Consider the following 19,866-nt stretch of genomic DNA (forward strand, 5'->3'; position numbering starts at 1 on the left):
TTTTTTTATACAATGTAGCCTATAAATTAACCTAGTATTGTTTAATACCCATGTAAACTATTAACTAAAATACTAAACATTCTTTTGGAGTAAATAAATATAAAACGTCCACATTGCATAGAAATTACCCTTTAAAAAATATTCAATGAACAGAAATGGTCGGGTTACTGTTCATTATATAAATAGATGTATAAATCGTTCAAAATATTCATAACGAGAATAAATACTTAGTATTCCCCTAAATTGCTCGAATGCGCCAAAATTGTAGACTTTACGCGCCATATCTTCCCCAGACTCATAATATACAAGCCCCTAACAAGATAAGCCACAAAAAGACATTCAAACCAGTAGGCATTCGCGTGTTAACCAAACAAAGAGACAATAAATACACCTTTATCGCAATTTAATAAATGTTCTTGCAACGTTGTGTGAATACACTTTCAGAGCTTTATATTTGTGGGTTTCTATAGCTGAGATGTTTCGATATTCGACGAGTGAAATCTTTAATCAAAGTTGTTTATAAATAAACTTTTGTTACAAATATGAACGATATTCTGGTACATCATATTTCATTACTAACTTTGCTCACAATGATTTATTGTTGAACGAAAAGTCACAATAGGTATATCTGAAAATCATGATATTGTATACATTTCTCAAAAAAAAAGTATTAAGATGTTGAATAGTCTATTTTTTTAACATTGAAATTGGTTTTACTTAACACTATCGGTGCTTTTCATAAAAAAACATCAAATCGAAAGTCTTAATAATACTTCAGTTAAAGTTTTCTATAGGCTTGGGTATAATTGTTTATTTGTAAACGTGGACGTAGTTTATTAGATCCATGTTCGTGAACGTTCTACATACCTGCTTTATATAATTAAAATGTGGCTATCTTTTGTTATTGTACCACATTGTTGCCATTATAATAATGTCAGTCAGAAAATTTTCCTAAACATATGAAGCAAATGTAACCACTTTACTAGTAAAAGTCTATTTTATTGTCTCGGATAGGGCGACAATAGCCAAAATAATATGAAAAATAAAGAATAAGTAAATGGTAACTAATTTTATTTTCCTTCTTTGTATTTTTACAACCCTTGTTTAACCTCATTATATCAGACTACAGGAATACATCATCTTTGAAAATTTCAACAGTCTAACTATCACATATCACAGCACACAGAAACACCGACAGACAGACAGACAAATAGACGGACATTGAAGTCTTAGTAATGAGGTACGCTCTGTTCGTTCTAATAAATATTAAAATAATAGTTCTAAAATTCGTTCATGCATTTAACGTTTGTCAATGTGAAAATATTTTTCTTTATAATTAACTGAAGAGATGATGGCATCTCTTCAGTTATTATATTTGGGTAAAGTATAGATTTTACCTTATAATATCACCTTAATAGGGTTCAGTCTATGTCTATATAATAGGTTTACAGAACAGTTTTGTTGTAAAATACTTTATAAATAACAATTTTTGACAGTCCAACTACAGCCAGTATCTTTTTACATTACATTGCATACCGCCAAATCAGACATTTCATTTACATTTAAACGTAATTCCCACCATCAGCAGTAATTTCCCACTAGTGGTTTAGAATGATCCAAATGACAAGCGTAATGCAGTCGTATCATTTTGTAATTACGTTGGAATGGCCCATTACTGTAACTGGAGCGTTTCGTTACTGTCGTGGTGTGCTGAGCCGAAAAGTTTCAGACAACAGTGCTGATGCCGAACAAAGTTAAGTTATAGTACAGCTGTTATAAATCCAATTCTATTATATGTTATTCCAGTTGTCCAGCCGTCTTCGTACCAAATTTCATTACAACCGGTTCAGTAGTTATTGCGTGAAAGAGTAACAAACACACACAACACATCCTTACAAACTTTCGCATTTATAATATTAGTAGGATTAAGTAGGATTAACTAATTGATTGTACACGAAAGATACATTGCTACAAATCCAATCTACGATACTAGATCGGATAATTAGTAAAACTCACAAAAGCATCACGCTGAGCTCATTAACAGCTACTTAATACAGGCACCAGAGAACTGTCTCGTTAAGGCATGTATTACATAACGAGACAGGTTCATATTAGCGCCTTTGAGGAGACAAAGGAATCGCTGCGGGCACGCCACGCATTCCCCTGTCATTAGTAAGTTTTAATAATGAGAAGCATTGTTTCAAGAGACAAATTGTATTTGAAGCCTACCTTGGGGCTGGTGTTATCTTAATGGAGTAATTATGGTGGGGCGGATTAGAAATATTTCTGTTTATTTTTCGATAGGACATGGCGGAGAGATGGGTATATTAATACGATGATATTAGCGTCACCTATATTTTTGTATTTAACTGACTTCTTTTGACTTGATTCTGACCCACTTTAAATTAACAAATATAATAATCCAAACATTGTATACTTATTAAGAATTATTGACAATAAAATTATAATTTATTAGTTTAAGTTAGTCTTATAATCTTGATTAGGATCGTCAGGATTAAACAGATTAAACGATCAAGAGTGAAGGATGTGAAAATTTTTAAGGTCTGACTCCTTGTGTGATAAGTTAATTATATTTTTTAGTCCCTATTACGAATATCGTATGACCGTGTTCGCTTAAAAGCGTCGAATTCGTGTATAAAATCCATTCAAAATGATTTAAAGAGATTTATCCCTTTTTAAACGGATAATACTCGCATGAAATCGAACTCAGGAAAAAGCAATTAAAGAATTTGAACCTGGTATTACAACGAGCCACGACCAATATATAGAAAATAAATAAATTTAAATAAATAAAAATGTTCATATCGTACCGAGCACTTGTAAAACTGTGTAACATTTATCGCTGAACATTCATGCATCGTGCTATCGGAGTATTGACGTTTTAACATATACATTTTATCGTCCGTTGGAGACCTTTCAAACTTTGTAGCTTGAAGTATATTTTATTTTATTTTTAATTTTTTTTTTTTATATAAAACCAATTCACTCTCAAGCATAATAAAACGATATATATACACATATAATTATACATTTACTCATACTTCTAACGAGGAAAACAAATCTAACTGTAGTTTTATAAACATCATTGTAGACAGTTGAAACGACCCATCTCATTGAAAGCTACGACAGTAGTTACGTAAGAGTATAAGATAAACAGCGCACTCCAAGTAGCAACAAGGGGTGTCTAACGCCAAGGGGAGTGCTAAGGGGTAGTGATTCATCAATCGCAAAGTGGTACTTCATATTTAGTCCGTTTGACTGTCGCGTCCGCTTTGCCGCCTATGAATGAGTGATAGTATCATGCCTTTTATTTTATTGGTTAAATACTTTTTTATAGAGATGCAAGTTGTATAAGGTATTCATTTATAACATTGAATATAATATTATGATAGCGGAATGAATTATGCGATAATCAATTCGATATTTTTTATAACAATGTAAATCAATAATAATAAATAACAGCGTGTTAATAGGTTATTGTTTTTCGCATTTAATACTCGCATAAAATATAACTCTGTTAATAGAAATAACAATAATTTTCTTCGATTTCATTTTCTATTTCCATCACATACTTATTTATGAGTATGCATTTCCAATATTCAACAATTTTGCCGACTTCACGGATATAGATTAGAATAGAAAATGTCTGCATTGCAATTCAGCACACAGTTTTAAGATATTTCCAATATTCTTAGATTGGTCATGTTACGAACACAAAGCTTAAACTATTTCTTCGATCACCGTTGTGAAAGTACCAAAAAATGTTCGAGTAAGTGACTTTTTTTCCAAGCAAATAGAGTTAGTTGGATAATTTGACGCACTCGCCCCACGGGAATCGAACTAGCACTGGGGAGTGTACACCATTTGCTCAATGCATTTCGTGTGTACCTAACCCAGAAAAAATCCAAGCGATTTTGCATCCCACGCCATATGAATAGAGCTTCATTTGAGTTGAGAATCGATATTCACTTTAAAAATTAGAATAATAAGATTTTTTATACGAATGCATTTGAAATATTGATGATCTTAATGCATTTATGCGGGTGTATAAATTTGAAAACTCCTAGCATTTGCATTTGAATATCTACTGCAGATGTAATAAATGTTTATCATCCAGTCAGTCCAGTATTTAAGTGAATATGAAACGTAAATTTGTATAGCGAACTATATATAAGTTTTGCGTTTCGCTAAGAATATTTTACATTGCGAAAATGAATTTTAGAATTCGTCTTACAGCGCGAATATTTGACCGCAAGATACAATGAAATGAGAATATAGTAAATACTGGCCAGTGATTTCAATTAAAATTAATCAAAAGGAGTTTTAACTAAAACATATAGAGTGTTGTCCCTATTTACATTTAGAGAAACTTTTGCAATATGGAATTTTATTAAAATATCAATGTGTATAAGAATATTAGTTTAACATTTATTTTAAAAAGCAATTAATAAAACATATCATGAGCTCCTAATAACTAGAATAGTACTTAACAACTATGCAGAAATAGGTGTAGATATTTTCCACTAAATACTTTTTAAATCACTGCCAATAGGTAAATGAAACTTCTCGATTAGCTCGTTGCTACTAATGTTATACTTGTCGGCGTGCAACTGCACTTCAAACAACATAGTCACGCATCTTCTAAAACAAATCTGTTTCATTGATTGCAATTAGGGTCAAAATAATGTTTAGGAATGTTTGTTCTCAAATTAAAAACACAATTATTATCTATTCTTTAATATTTGTGGGTAACTTTAAAAAAAAAAAAAAACTAACTGATTTACCTTTTGTAATCATCTTAAATTTCTTAAAGCGTTTTGTTTATAAATTTTAATTTAAGTTGCGAGAATTGATTCTTTATTCAAACAAATAATACGTCCAGTTTTGTTATAAAAAGCCGAGCGCGCGCCGGTTCAAAAACACTTCGACTCGAGCTGTCGTAGCAAGCGGAGCTCTTGAAGAACGAAATAAATTGAAATAATTATTCACAAGTGTTTTACTTTCTACTACATCACTCAGTATCGGCGAAAGCAATGCTCAAGGAAGTCGGGACGTCAGCAATGCTGGCAACACTCGTCTTAAAAACAGCCACGTGCACCTTCATCCGTTAACACGTGTCACCCTTCATCCGTTATACTAATTTTGGAATTAAAATTATTAAAGTTTAAAGTTCTCCAATTTCTCCAATTTGTTATACATTACAATATCTTTCCTCTCCTTAGCGTTTCGAGCTCACATCTAAAACATCTACCACAAATTATTCTACCCACATTTAAAACTCTAACATTCGATCGGCAAAGAAATGTTGAATTTTTGTTGATTTTACACCTCAATAAATATTATAATGTTTCATCTTACTATTGGACTCATGTCTCTCAGATCCTGATGAAATCGTATGTTAAACAGGCCTAGATGCAGAATTGTACTACGTGAGAGAAGGCGTTGTTAACAACTACGCTACAAGCTTCGTAGTGCCCGTGCCGGCCCATATTGCGGACTTGGAGTTTATGTGGCAGGCTTTGGGAAGAAAACCGGTATGTGTTTTCATTTTTAGTTTCATAGCATTGAAATGTTGATAAATATAAGGTAATTAAACATTTAACAAAACAAACTATAAGCTAATACAGAAAAATCGAGCAGTTGGTGGAATTTGATTCTGCGTCTGTCTCTGATACTAACCTAACCTAACCTCATCATGGGTGGGCGAGTGGTCAGATATCGCCGTGGTACGACGAAGGACGCAGGTTGGATCCCGTCGTATTCTCTATTCTAAAAAATGTTTCAAAATCTACATATTTCGCTTTTAATAGTTTGTCCTAAGGCTGATTTTAAATGTCTTGGATTGTATATGCCTGTTTATCTTATTAATGGTGCGGCTTATACGACATCGATGGTTGATTAAAAAAATTAAATTCACATAATTTTTTTTTTTGTTGAAGAGATGTGGGACTTGGATTGAATTAACGTATGAAGATTTATAAAAACTAAAAAAATAGTAAAATTATTATGGGTATGTATTAGGAAATTGCACAAGTAATAATAACTATAATAAAATTTATAGAAAGTCTAGATCTTAAATAAAACACATCTTGATTCGTTCAGAAACAGTTTCAAAACACAATTTTAATTGTTCGCGTTGTTCCCGCGCTTTCAATTTAGCTTTCAAGAGATTTAATTTTCGAAAACAAAGGCCCGCGTTTAGCCATCGCTTTCAAAGAAATTCTTAGGCGACACTTATTTATATACTCAGTTTAGAATTTAAATTCATGAGAATAATTTCTTTTCCCGTTTTAAAAGAATCCGTTTATGTTTTATACCAAGACTCTCTCGAGTTCCTTTGTTTTGTAATTGATTAAGTATATATTAAAGTATTTTAACAAAATTATGTTTGTATTTCATAATTAACCTATCTTTATTCTTTTAAATTTTATTCTTTTAACATTTACTTTCTATTAGCTAAGTTATTATTGAAATAAAAGTTTGCAAGTTCCAACCGATCATATAAATTCATACTTATTTATTTACTTGATTGTTTTTCTTTGTTATATCTAGATAATGTTAATCAAGACGGTTATAACCACTTATAACCACGGTGAAACATATCATGTGAATTTCCTGGACGAAGTAAAGTAAAAGTATCTGCGGTCGGAAAGCTAGTAAACCCTTACTAATATTGTAAATTTGGAAGTAACTCTGCCTGTCTATGTCTATTTATTTTAAAACCCTTCTTCACGCCTACACCACTGAATCGATTTGGATGAAATTTGACAAAAAGATAGTTTGAGACCCGAGGAAGGACACATAATAGATTTCATAGTGGAAATTCCACGGAAATTTTGTGAGATTTCCTTTGAATACGCGGATGAAGCCACTGGCGGACAGCTTGTCTAAATAAAAGTATAACGTTTCTTAAAAATAAGCGTTGGATCGGTTTTAATTTTTAAATATATCTCAATAAGAAGAAGATGTGCCGATCGGCTGTTTTATTAAAATATTAGAGGCTATTCGATATTCCACTTACATTCCGCCCATAAACACTAAATCCCTGACAACATATGAACATGCAAATAACGTGTGTTGTTAACAGCTTCCATACGTGATGGGTATAGACTATGACGTCAGGGCGGCGAGGAGCGCCATGCTGCCGCCGCAAGTTAATATCTCGGAGAGAGGCTTCGTTCCGACAACGTTGCAGACTTTTCGGTATGCAAATGTTTAAAATATTACTTCTTGTTTGTATAATGCACACACTTTTTTACATTTCCAATTTAAATTTTTAAACAAATTTTCCTCTCTGTGACGCAAGCATCTATGATTGAATTCGTTATGTCTTAAATTAAGCGGTAAACCTCTATAATTATAATCCAGTATTAACAAAGTGTACTTGTAAAAATTGTCATACGATAAATATGTTAAATGTCCAATAAATCACATTTTGTAATCTATTAATTTACATCAACACTGTTATTAATTATTATTCGTTCTTTATTGAATAAACTCAAAAATAATGCTTCCAATTTTATAACCCATCTATTCAAAAATCTTCATTATATCCATGTGCCATTTATTGCCCATATATTTTACCTTTTAATCCGCGGTAAATGCTACCTGTATCATATACATACATATTTATTATAGTGTGCGCCTCCCTTGCACGGGCGTCGTAAGCGAAGAGATTCTAGTCACAATACAATTGAATATCTCGTCCGCGGATCGCGCGAACAAAGATGTTCGATTGTTATTCAAGCGGAATAAAATCTGCTTAGCTGGTAAGTTGCATTTCTCTTTACCACTTTTTACCGTATATTTAAAATACATAAATCTGTTTGAAACATGCGAAGCCCTGAGGGCTGAAGATCGTACTCTATTATTGGAAAACTGAAGTGGTACAAAATGTATTTTTTTTAATTATGTTATTCTTAACAGGTGCTGGTTTATTTGTTGTTAATGTTTGAAATGTAACATACTAAAATATGTCTCTTGATAATTGTGATATGAATAATATTTTAAACTACTTACTAACAATTCTTACTTTTTATTTAATATAATTAACTTTGATTTCAAGGTTTTTTAGTGACGATCAAACAATAATTTACTACATCGTTCTATTTAATTGATAATTATGGTATTATTTAAACATTCTTTACACATATAACATATAAAATTATAATCAAAGACCATGAACCAAATCTAATTATTATTGGATAGTTAAGCCGCGTTAGTTATCATATGTTTCAACCCTAGCGTAACCACTGCAAATAACCAGACCCATCGATATATTTACGAGTCATTCATGAAGAAAAATCATATTGTTTTGCTTTGATGTGATGAATTATGGGGCGCTCCAATTGTATTCTATGCGAGAGGGTTGCGGTTGCCTAAAATTGGTATTGCTATATGAAATTGTACATTATTTTTTAATGTGAAACCGTATATACTTATGAAGACACGCCAAATTCAATAAAGCAAATGCTTATTGAAATGTTGAATAACTTTAATTATACCTTTACAGGTATTAAAGTGGTTTGAAATTTCTGAATTCACTATAAATAAGTTTTAGAATCCATTTGCTTATTAGTTCCTGCCTGAATGACGATATGCAAAAAATATGTTCAAAAACCATGCAAATTATATAGAATAACATTCCCACAAGCTCGTTACAACACAAATGAGAACTAATTTTCTATAATTCTTATAACTTCCAAAAAATAAGAAATATTAGGCAGATTATAGAAACTAATCTCATAAATAAGTTCCACTTATCTTACAAAATCAATGCTTTCAATTCGCAGACTTATTCAAATACCTATTCCCCTCCTACAAATCACTTTAATAACAACTGGGTGTACTAAAAACACATAAAGCAATAAAACCGAACTTTTCCTCGAACACTTTGTCTGTAGAAATAATAATAACAATAAATTTAGAGCGCACAGGGGTGTTTTTATGTTTTTATCGTATTCAGAATAGCTTACAACTACACAATATTCGAATATAATTATCTGATAACAAATCGATTTCCAAACATCGATTCGTGTTTAAATTGTGTTTAATCTCGATTAAATATTGTTGTGGAGTGTTTTGTTTGAAGATCTTGATTACGCTGTCGCGATATTTCGCAACTTCGCTGCATAAAGGCGCTATTTTGGCACGAATTTATAATAATTGCATGCAAAGCGTATTTTCATTTATTACACGACCTCGTATACCCTTGAGGCGTTTTATAGTGAACGCTTATTATTGGATTTTATATTAGGCTTGTTAAACTCGACTTGTTAACTAGAATGGAATTAAACACCTACGTAATATGTTTTATATCAATTTATTCCTATTTAATCTGAATTTGATTAATAATTTATACTTAGAAGATATTTTTTTATGTCAAAGTCGGCAATGGACCTGGTGGAACGCCTGATGGTTAGTGCTACCACCGCCCATCAACATTTTGAGAGGCATAAGGTCCATTGCAGAACTTACGCCTCTACAAATGGATTGCCGACTTTAAATTTGGAAGGGATTAAGAAAGGATTGGCAAGAGGAATAATGGAAAGGACTGGAAAGGCAAGGAAAAGGATATAGGCTTCCGGCTCCCCCACTCACCGAACGAAGAACAGCAGAATGCTATTTCACTCCGGTTTTCTGTGGGGGTGTGGTACTTCCCCGGTGCGAGCTGGCCCAATTCGTGCCGAAACGTGCTTGACACCCACATACATACATGTACTGTACAAAGCAATGTTGCCATACTTAATATTTAGCATTAAAAGCTTTTCTTTATGAAAATTGTGACAGTACATGTATTCAAATAATTAAACATTTGCTATTATTCAATTTTCATGGTCGCGAAATATTAAACTGTCGCTTCTCACGCAATAAATACTATAATGCAAAAAGTTATTACTTAAATGACTCTACTCTTATTAGTTGCATGGTATGTGGTTTTACATTTGTAATCAACGACAAAAGTAAATATAATATAAGTAAATGTACCATTATACTTAGCGATTTAAAGTAAGAACTAATTTGTAATCCTACTATATCCTACAAATATTATAAATGCGAAAGATTGTAAGGATATGTGAGTGTTTGTTGCTCTTTCACACAAAAACTACCGAACCGATTGCAATGAAATTTGGTACGTAGATAGTTGGACAAATGGAATAACTTATGGGCAGCTTTTTATCCCGATATTCTTTCGGAATACGGACTTATGCGGGTGAGACCGCGGGGCGCAGCTAGTACATTATAAACCAACTTCTAATCGCTCACGACAAAATATTTTGCTAATATTAATATCAAACTCAGGAACCCCTACATATATTTTTTACTCGACTGATACAAGTTTACGTTCCGCAAATCACTCCCTCGTTCTTTATTAGCATGTAGACGATTGTGTAGACGCAACAGGATATTTTGCAAGGGATGAAGACGTATTATGAGGGGTCCTGGAGGCTCTCCGCATCCCCATTTTAATGTGTTTACAAGGAAGTATCGATTGTTCTATTGTTCTGTTATTTGACTTGGAAATTTCGTACCCTCAACGAGCGTCGAGTTTATTGTGTGTTTTATCAAATTTTTATTGCAATGGTAAATCGTGTACAATTTGGAAGCGAAGGCGGGATGTTTGCATGCTAGTTATGTGAACATAAACATTTTCTTTTATTTCAAGGAGTAGTGGATAAGAGAAGTTTTCATATTGCATTCGATAATTTGTGAAATTACGGGAAACCTTTCGTTTATCTATGTTTCTCACTAAAAACATAACAGTTTAATAAACGAAAGACGACTTTATGAGGCACTTAATACGCACATGTGTATGATATTCGTATTAAAGTAGCCAAATAATGTAAGTTCATAAAGTTAGTTTAAAGTGCAAATATAAAATTCATTCCTATCTATTTTATTTTACCTAGTTCTGAATTAATACAGCTAGTTAACGCAAATCCGCTGTACCGTGTTAATTTTGTTTTTCACTTTGTGAAAATTTGCATCTGCATTGGTCTAGAAAATTCTACGTTAAATGTTAATTATGTTTTAATTTTAATAAAATAAGTTGCCATTATGGTGATAGTGAAATAAAATGTGTATTCTAAATAACGTAAATATAGCACACGCGTATTATTATTCTTAATGATTATATGTCTTCATACAGTTTTGTAGCAACAAAATTTAAACGCATGTTACTTGACTCGACAATACTTTTTTTTTTTATAATAGATCAAGCAGACATTTGACCACAGGTCTACCTGATGGAAAGTAGAAGTGATCTAGGTGGTGACATGTCTGCTTGAGAGAAACCTATTCACTCTCGCCTTGAAAACATCCTGATTATAACTGTTCGGAAAAACGGCCACCGGCAAAGAATTCCAATCTTTAGCAGTTCGGATAAGGAATGAGGTGGTAAAGCGTTTAGTAATACATGCTGAATGATATATAAAACCGTTTTTTAATTCTCACTTTGATTCTTTCTCCCTTTAAAAAATATTTAAAAATAATCTTCCATTTGGAGGTTAATACACTGGCTTTTTACAGTTCAAATTTATTTTAGCTTTAAGATTTTCTTAATGCGACACTAAACGAATAGACATTAATAAATAAAATCGCATAATATCTTCTTGATTTAAAAGCGACATTTGTATTTGATAAGGTAAGGTTAAGCTTTACTCGGAGCTCACGATTCATTATTTAATCCTAACAAATCCATTTCTTAGCTCGCTCGGGTCGTGATATAAAATGTTCTCTAACCAAACACTACATTGAAGTATATTGTTTCAACCGAACCTGTACTAATAGTATTTGCAATGGACCCTTGTTTTCTTACTTTACTGAGAACCTTAACGGATAATCGATGGAAAAACGCACGTACTTACGTATTTTTTTTGTTTCTAAATGAGCATCCATTTTTGTTCCTTTGTTTATTCATATTGAAACACTGGCTTGCATAGATTTTGAATATATCGTTCACGTTCTTACCAATTATTATTCAATAAAGTTTTTTTTATTTAGCAACAGACAGAAGAAGCCAGCTGGTACTCAAAATAGTTATCCTCTATTATTCCTCTACAAACAGCTATTATCTAGCTGTTTGTAGAGGAATTCTATGAAAGCTTTAGATCCAAATTTAGAGCCTTAAATAAGTTTTGATTTGTCCAAAATAACCAAACCATCCGTGATACTCCTGCTTTTAAAAGTAACATTATTTTATATAAACGTACAAGGTATGTCTCTACTATCTTATATCGTATCGTGTTTGCTACAATCAATTTGTATTATGACATATTTAATTATAATAGGTGTTAAGATTGATTGAAATAACAGCGAACAATTATTTATTAAAACATCGAATTAATGAGCGTATATTAAATTATATTCATTGGGAAACAAACAAATTTAATTACGAGCAAACTCAGAGTGAAGTCAATTCTCAGATCTCCATAAAATTTTATTTCAATATTAAAATTCAATTAGAGTCTATAGATAGCCCGTAATTTTTCCACCTGAAGACGTCTCAGACAAGGGGAAGTATTTAATAACCGTTGATATCTGAGTGCGTACCTGGATATAACTTCTCCCTCCCTATCCGTTGAAAGTTTTTCTATTATCCCTAATATTTCATTTAGTCGGCTTCAATCTAATATCATTATAGCAGCGTCGTCGAGAAAAGCTTTTTAAATGATGTATATAAGATTCTATATCGCTTTTGCTACGTATTTGTTTATTTTAACAATGTTTTAGGCGCAGTTTTGACACGTACAAACTACAGTACGTGTGTGTATATTTATTATGTCTTACTGCCAATTTGTAAGCAATTAATGAACATAATTGATAATATTATTCGAAAACTTACTATCATTATCTTCTGCTATATGTATTTCAACTATGTCCCAAATTTTTACATTATTATTAAATAATAGAATCAAACAATAAATGATGATATTACCTTTCATGAGAGATATTCAGAATTATTTGTTTCGTAGGTTTTAAACAAATTTGACCCTAAAATATTGTTATATAAATACAGTTTGTCGATGAGCGTATAAATAACAATAGACCAAGCACAAGAACACACTAACTTTTAAATATCACACCAACCTACGTATATGTATGTATATCTAGAATATGTATATAATTCGAACATAACTAAGCAAACAATTATAGGCGTATCAACAATAGTAACGCGCAACGAAACCGCGCGTCTCGCGGGCGACGCCACCCACAATACGGGCGGCATCCTCTTCGCCGCGGGCGGCTGTGCTGCGGCGGCGTTGGCTTTGCTGGCTGGTGCGGCGGCGGCGGGCACGTTGTACAAGCGAGGCAATAAGGCGCGTCATCATGATTCTATACAGTAAGTGAATTGGGTGTGGTGGTGTTGGGAAAGTTTGTTTATAATGCTATTTATGTGTTGTATTAGAACCAACATAAACGAAAAAAATGTAGTAATCTCTAAATGGCAGTTATTCTTTTAGATTAAGCGACCAGAATAACCATTATTGATATCTAAATAGAAACAATATTGACATATAGACCCGGGTCGATAATTTTGAAAACCAAATAAAATAGTAGTAGTATGAAACCCATTAGAAAAGGAGTGGAATATTATAAAAATGAAGGGAAAAATAATTTACTAGCGAATAATAAGAATTGGAGTAAATTTATTTGCAATTAAATATTGAATTTCATATTATGTAGCAAAATATCACGATAAAATACATTTTCCTTTTTCTGGGCTAAATATAATGTACGATCGTTTTAGTAACCCATTTTACCCTGTACACAATATCAGGTTTAGATTGACCTGGTGAATGGTATAAGTTATGAGAGTACTTTGAATTTCAAAACTTTTGAACAAATGATTTTGTTGTGTGTCGATGAATAACATTGAACTCAACAGGTCATTTTATAAACACTTTAAAGTGAACTCCCTTTTTACGAAATATTGTGCCTGTCACAATTCCTGATAAGATTGTAGGCCGACAATTTGTTCAGTCCAAATCTAATTTGCATATAATCACACTTATATTGTAAATGTGATACCCTGTCTGTATACCAAATTTCATCAAAATCAATTCATTAGTTTCAGCGTGATTGACGGATAAACATCCAAACAAACAAACTATCATTTATTTGATTACCATGATTATTATGCTCTGTATTTATAGGTATGTCAGTACTATAAAATAAGTGAATAAATGCCAAAAATTCAATATAAAAAACTGTCCTATATAATCAACACCAAAAAATCACGACTCCAAAACCAGAAAAAAAGTCGCTGCCACTCGATACTTGTTAATATTTCTAGTTGTATGGAAGCTACCCTTGTCTCTTCGGTTGATGGATGATAGCGGAGGCTTTATCGATACATAATAAATTACCCGGCGACGTTTAATTGCAACCCGGTTTATGTAGTACAATGAAAAATTGCTGCCACGTTCGGTTTTAGACAAGCGTCCCTTTGTTCGAATGAGCTTCGTCATTATTTCGTGGTCGTGTATAGAAATGTCTGTTTTACTTATTAATGAGCTAGTCATTGCTATTAATAAAAAATGTTCTTATTTTTGGTTATTAATTCATTATTTTTCGTTTTCCCGTAAATAGTGATAGAAACAAAATTGTCGATAATTTGATTTGAGCTACAAATAATATCTCATCCAATTTTCTATAGAATTGCTCGTTTACGCGATAAAGTAGGAAACACTTTTTTCAAGATGGCGGCAATAAAAAGAAAAAAAGAACTGTAAAACGTAATAAGATAAAGAATACACATTCATATAATGTATATTATGCCTATGTTTATACTATAAGAATAATCGAATTGGATTGTGAAATAAATTGATTGGCTCAGTTTCAATGAATTAATTGATTAAAATAAATTGCGACCTTTCAAATTAGGTTAATTAACTAGAGTTTTCCTTGTTTATGTATATATTTGAGTTCGAAAAGTAATTGATAGTAACACAAACAGAAATTTAGTCAATTAAAATTTCTGAAGTGAATTTTGTTTTATCTTTTACAAATACTATAAAGTACCTACTATTTCTAAATTACTTTTATCGTGACGTTTCTGATACGTTTTCTTTTATAATGTATATATATATTTCATGTAAAAAAAAAAATCGAATAATATTATAATAATTTGTCGACAGTTTGGCCGGATTAAAAACCTCAAATAAACTATAATCGCCCTCATTGCTTTTTCTTTAGAGTTACTAACTGTTATTATCATAAAACCCCATAGTACGTCATACACGACAGCCGCATATGGAAGTCACCAGAACGTTCTGCTGCGACTCGACACTCTCGGCCGCCCGCCCAGCTCCACTGGCTCTTATGCTACCATCGCCAGCCTCCACAAATTCCCCTTTGGTAAGTGTAATAATATAAATACAATTATAAAACTAAAATATGCTTTTATGATAGAATCAACTAAATTGTCTAACTTGCATACAGAGTACCCAGGATTAAATAATCTTCTTGCGTATTAGTACGAATTCCTAAAGACTTATAACATAAACTCATGAAATTTTTGTATTGTGAGCGATGCTTTATTAGCGTACAAAGTTTGAATTAAATCTGTCCGTTTAAAATCGAGTCTAAATGAGTGGATTACATACAAACATACAGATGAAACCAAAAACGTGTTAAAAGTTAATCCACTTTAGATATAATTCTTCAGTAAATAGAATAAAATATAATGAAGTCAAATAGAGATGTCTTTTTTTTAATATCTTCAAAAAGTTCATTATAATATAGAGAGTCAAGCTAAACAATGAAAGTATACTGACTAGAAAATAACTCTGATTTGATGTTAGCCATATCTCTCGATGTAAATAGTAATTAATCAATCCTTATGGAAAAATCGCAACCTATTGAATGATTGCTTTTGTATTGGTGTGTAGAAAAGATCGATCCAAATATATTAATCGAAAATTTACGCTAATTCTAGATATGAAATGCATAATGGAGTTCGGGCATGAGTTAATTGATACTTGTTAAAAGTATGTTTGAGAAATTTTAAAAAAATAGAAAGAATTGATCACGAGGCGGGATTCAAACCCGCGTTTCTTGCCTAACCGTAGCAACGCCTAGCCACTCGGCCACCCGTGATCCCGAATTATAAAGCATTTCAATGTTATAAAACTAAAAAATTACATGTATGTTTGTTAAAATAATTTGCCAATATATTTACTCAGTTAATTACGAGTTAAACTCTCCACCACATGCTATTATAAACATAATTAATTCATTTAAACCTTTCTTTTATTCCGGTCATCATTCAGCGATTTAAACAACAATTTTAATATTTTATATCTCGTATAATTCAAAGCTGTTATTGGATTTCATTCTGCATAAGAGATGATACGTTTATTGCGGTGTTCATTTTGGCGAAAGTGTAATTAAACATTGGAATTATCTTTTAGTCCATTTTCACGTTTAAAATAATACCAATATTACATTATAATATTAAATCACATCCTTAAGAAAAATAACAGGCGACCCTTGTAACAAGGTTGTCATTCAATATCTGTGTTATTTAAAATTGACCACATTGAAGCAATATAGTGGTAAAATTTACAATGATATTAATTTAACTTTACAGTAATTGGAATATGGCAACATTATTGTTATTTTAAGTAATTGAGTCTAATTCTTAAACATAAAAAAATTTACGAAAAATTCTAAAAAACTTTGTTAAATTCTCTTCTTTTTTATGTTTCCATTGAATTAAATATTGGGGATTCTTATTATTTCCATACATTTTTGTAGTTACGTTTCGGATCTACTAATAACTAATAGGACTTTAAGAGAGATTTAGAATGAAAAAAATGGTGTGTTTCTAATTGTGAAACGGCATGGCAAAGCTAGTTATTATGAAAACATAAATCAAACCAGGCAGCAGAAGATCACCATCCCCATATGCGACGACCCACATTGGCGAGCACGTGTACGCCAAACCTGACTCCCGAGTTTCATACTACGCGGCTTCCAACTTGACGCATGTATCACAGGTGAGTTTATCATTATACAAGCTGTAACCCTCGGCGTCACTCGTGTGGTCCCCGTGTAAAAAGTACCCTATGTGCGAATACAGACTATCCTACTAATATTATAAATGCGAAAGTTTGTAAGGATGTGTGTGTGTGTTTGTTGCTCTTTCACGCAAAAACTACTGAACCGATTGCAATGAAATTTGCTATGTAGCTGGACAACTGGAATAACACATAGGCAACTTTTTATCCCGATATTCCTACGGGATACGGACTTACGCGAGTGAAACCGTGGAGCGCAGCTAGTAATCTATATCTGTACCAAATTTCATGCAGATAAAAAAAGCTGTTTTCACGTGATAGAGTAACATACATCTATACATCCATTTATGCATCCAATCTTACAAACTCTCCCGTTATAATATTTGTAGGATAACTTGATATAACTTTAATACTCATGAAAATCAAAATACTATATAGTACATGTAAAGCTGATTCGTTTATTTGTTTCCTTGAACGCGCTCATCTCAGAAACTACAGGAACGATTACCAACCGATAATTAGCCAACGTTACAAACTGTGCATCAGCTACTCCTCAACGTTTTTATTCAACTTTATTGTTAAACAAATGTTTATTATGATTAATAAAATAATCAATAAAATAAAATACAGCTAAAACAGCATGCCAAGCTAGTTACCATATCGCTTACAATAATACCTGAAAAAACCCAATATTACATTATGTAAATGCGTTTTATCTTTCATAATCGTTGAAAGAAACATTTATTGGCATCGTCCACAACCGTAAATTAATTACGCCGCAATGTTAATCTTTGGTTGGCTCGATCCCTATAATTATTCTCATCTATAATTGCTCTTTGGATATTTGTCCGTATTTATTTAATCGAGGAGTCGTTTTATAAACGAATATATTTTAAAATGGTTATTAGTAAAACGACTATAACATTTTCCATTTAACAAACAGCGCAGCAGATGCTTATTAAAAAAGTTCATGCAATACTAAGAGAAGTTTATAATGAGAGTATGAACTGAAATAACTGTTATTTTGTGAACATTGCAAATGGTTTGTGTTAAAATAGAAAAATAAATTAGAAAATAGAGATGGTGTAATGTTTGTTGTAGTCAACTATCTCAAGAAAAGTTCTATTTTATTAATTAAAAGCATAGGAAAATTACGTGCTAAAATATTTATACTATTCATCAGTGTATATTTATCAAAGTACTAGCTGCCGCCCGCAGCTTTGCTCTCCTAGAATTAAGACATTTACAAATTATTTAGTGAATGTGTATTCCTTTTTTTCTCCAAGGGAGTATTTAATCATGATAAAAAGTATCCTACCACCCAAGTCCTCATACCCTGTCTGTGTACCAAATTTCATCAAAATCCGTTTAGTAGTGTCAGTGTGATTGACGGACAAACATCCAAAAGTACAAACTTTCACATTCATAATATAATATAATATTTATACCCACCTTTCTTACTTGTCAGATTAAAGAAAATCTGTTTTTCTAGCAACAAAAGCTAGAAATATACCTCCATTAACGAGGCCTTAGAAGATAAAATACGGAATTATCCAACAAAGGTTTCTTTTAAAAATTCCCTTCTCAAAGCGGACGTTGAATTGCGCGTGAAATGAGCCCTTTACCTCATTAGAGATCCAATTTTAACTGCAACACCCTTCAGGTGATACAAACGTAATATAATTAGCGATCTTCGCTTAAGATATTGCATAGCTCAAGTTGCTCTGGAAGGCTTGTTTTTATCAGGATAATGAAAACCAACGAGTATTTGAGACTTTAATTATTTCAAAGTGCTATTCAAACGAGTATTCAGCGTTAATCTTTGTAGGATAGTCATTATTTTTAACAAGTGGAACAGTTGACGATTAAAAAAGGGAATGGAATTTGTAGAAAACATTGACATAGAATATAATAGTTCGCAATCGCTTGCAAAAGCTCGAGGCTATAGATAATGTCAACATTGGACATGCGAAAAGTATGGAGTAAAACATCATGGCAATTATACCAGATAAGGTTATGGCATATCCAGTGTCCTATGTTTTCATTATAAGGCTTGGCACGAAGCAACGTTTTTAATTTGCAACCCCCTTTGTTCGTAAATTTAACGCAACGATGAAATTCTTGGGAGGAAATATGAATTAGTGTTCAGCGGAGAGGCATTAACGAAGATCGCTAGGAGCTATGTCAAGTTTAACGAAGCTCAAACGTTTTTAAACGTAAGATAACTAAAAGATTGCGCTGTATGTTCGGAAATTATCGAAGTATAAAAGTGTATTTTTCTTAGCTTACGGTGTTAATTAACAGCCTCGGTAATTATCGCAGTCTACTGCAAGAAGTATTAATAATTTCTGTGATAACCAGATTTAATTCAATCTATCGAGTTAGTTCTTTGAAGTAATTAATAAACGTTTTGCAATAATTCATTGAAATTAATAATTAACCCAGGCTTACTTCATCTAACAAACTGTCTTCAAATTACTGATAGATATGAAATTATCAACATAACATGTTTATTTACCTTAGTAGATTACTTCGGCACACTCAAAGAATAGTTCAATGTCATTCAAGAAACTGCAAATACACATTGTACGATTCGTACTCCACAATGCCTTAAGTTAATCAAAAAACTGCCAGTCTGGTCTAGCAATTTCTGAAGACAATCATTAATATCGCACTGTAATTGGAACGTCAGCCAGACCAAAACGATTTGGTGAAATTTCTACGGAAATCTAATCTTTTGAAAATCGAGATCTAAGCTACGAACGTGCTATACAGTGTGGAAAATAGATTTACTATTAAGACGTGAAACTTCTTTTGCTCA

General features: G+C 32.1%; 1 protein-coding gene across 2 annotated transcripts in view; it reads left to right on the forward strand.

The window, feature by feature from the left end:
* Nucleotides 1-19,866, forward strand: part of LOC119829765 (tyrosine-protein kinase Drl-like) — a 37,176-nt gene that overhangs the window by 12,788 nt on the left and 4,522 nt on the right. For both annotated transcript variants that reach the window (XM_038352466.1, XM_038352467.1), the window contains exons 3-8: nt 5,428-5,555; nt 7,109-7,224; nt 7,660-7,790; nt 13,177-13,363; nt 15,254-15,381; nt 16,909-17,024. In XM_038352466.1, coding sequence (XP_038208394.1) covers nt 5,428-5,555; nt 7,109-7,224; nt 7,660-7,790; nt 13,177-13,363; nt 15,254-15,381; nt 16,909-17,024 — 806 coding nt within the window. The remainder of the gene's footprint in view (nt 1-5,427; nt 5,556-7,108; nt 7,225-7,659; nt 7,791-13,176; nt 13,364-15,253; nt 15,382-16,908; nt 17,025-19,866) is intronic.

The sequence above is a fragment of the Zerene cesonia genome, chromosome 10 (genome assembly GCF_012273895.1).
Source record: "Zerene cesonia ecotype Mississippi chromosome 10, Zerene_cesonia_1.1, whole genome shotgun sequence".
NCBI classification, from domain to species: domain Eukaryota; kingdom Metazoa; phylum Arthropoda; class Insecta; order Lepidoptera; family Pieridae; genus Zerene; species Zerene cesonia.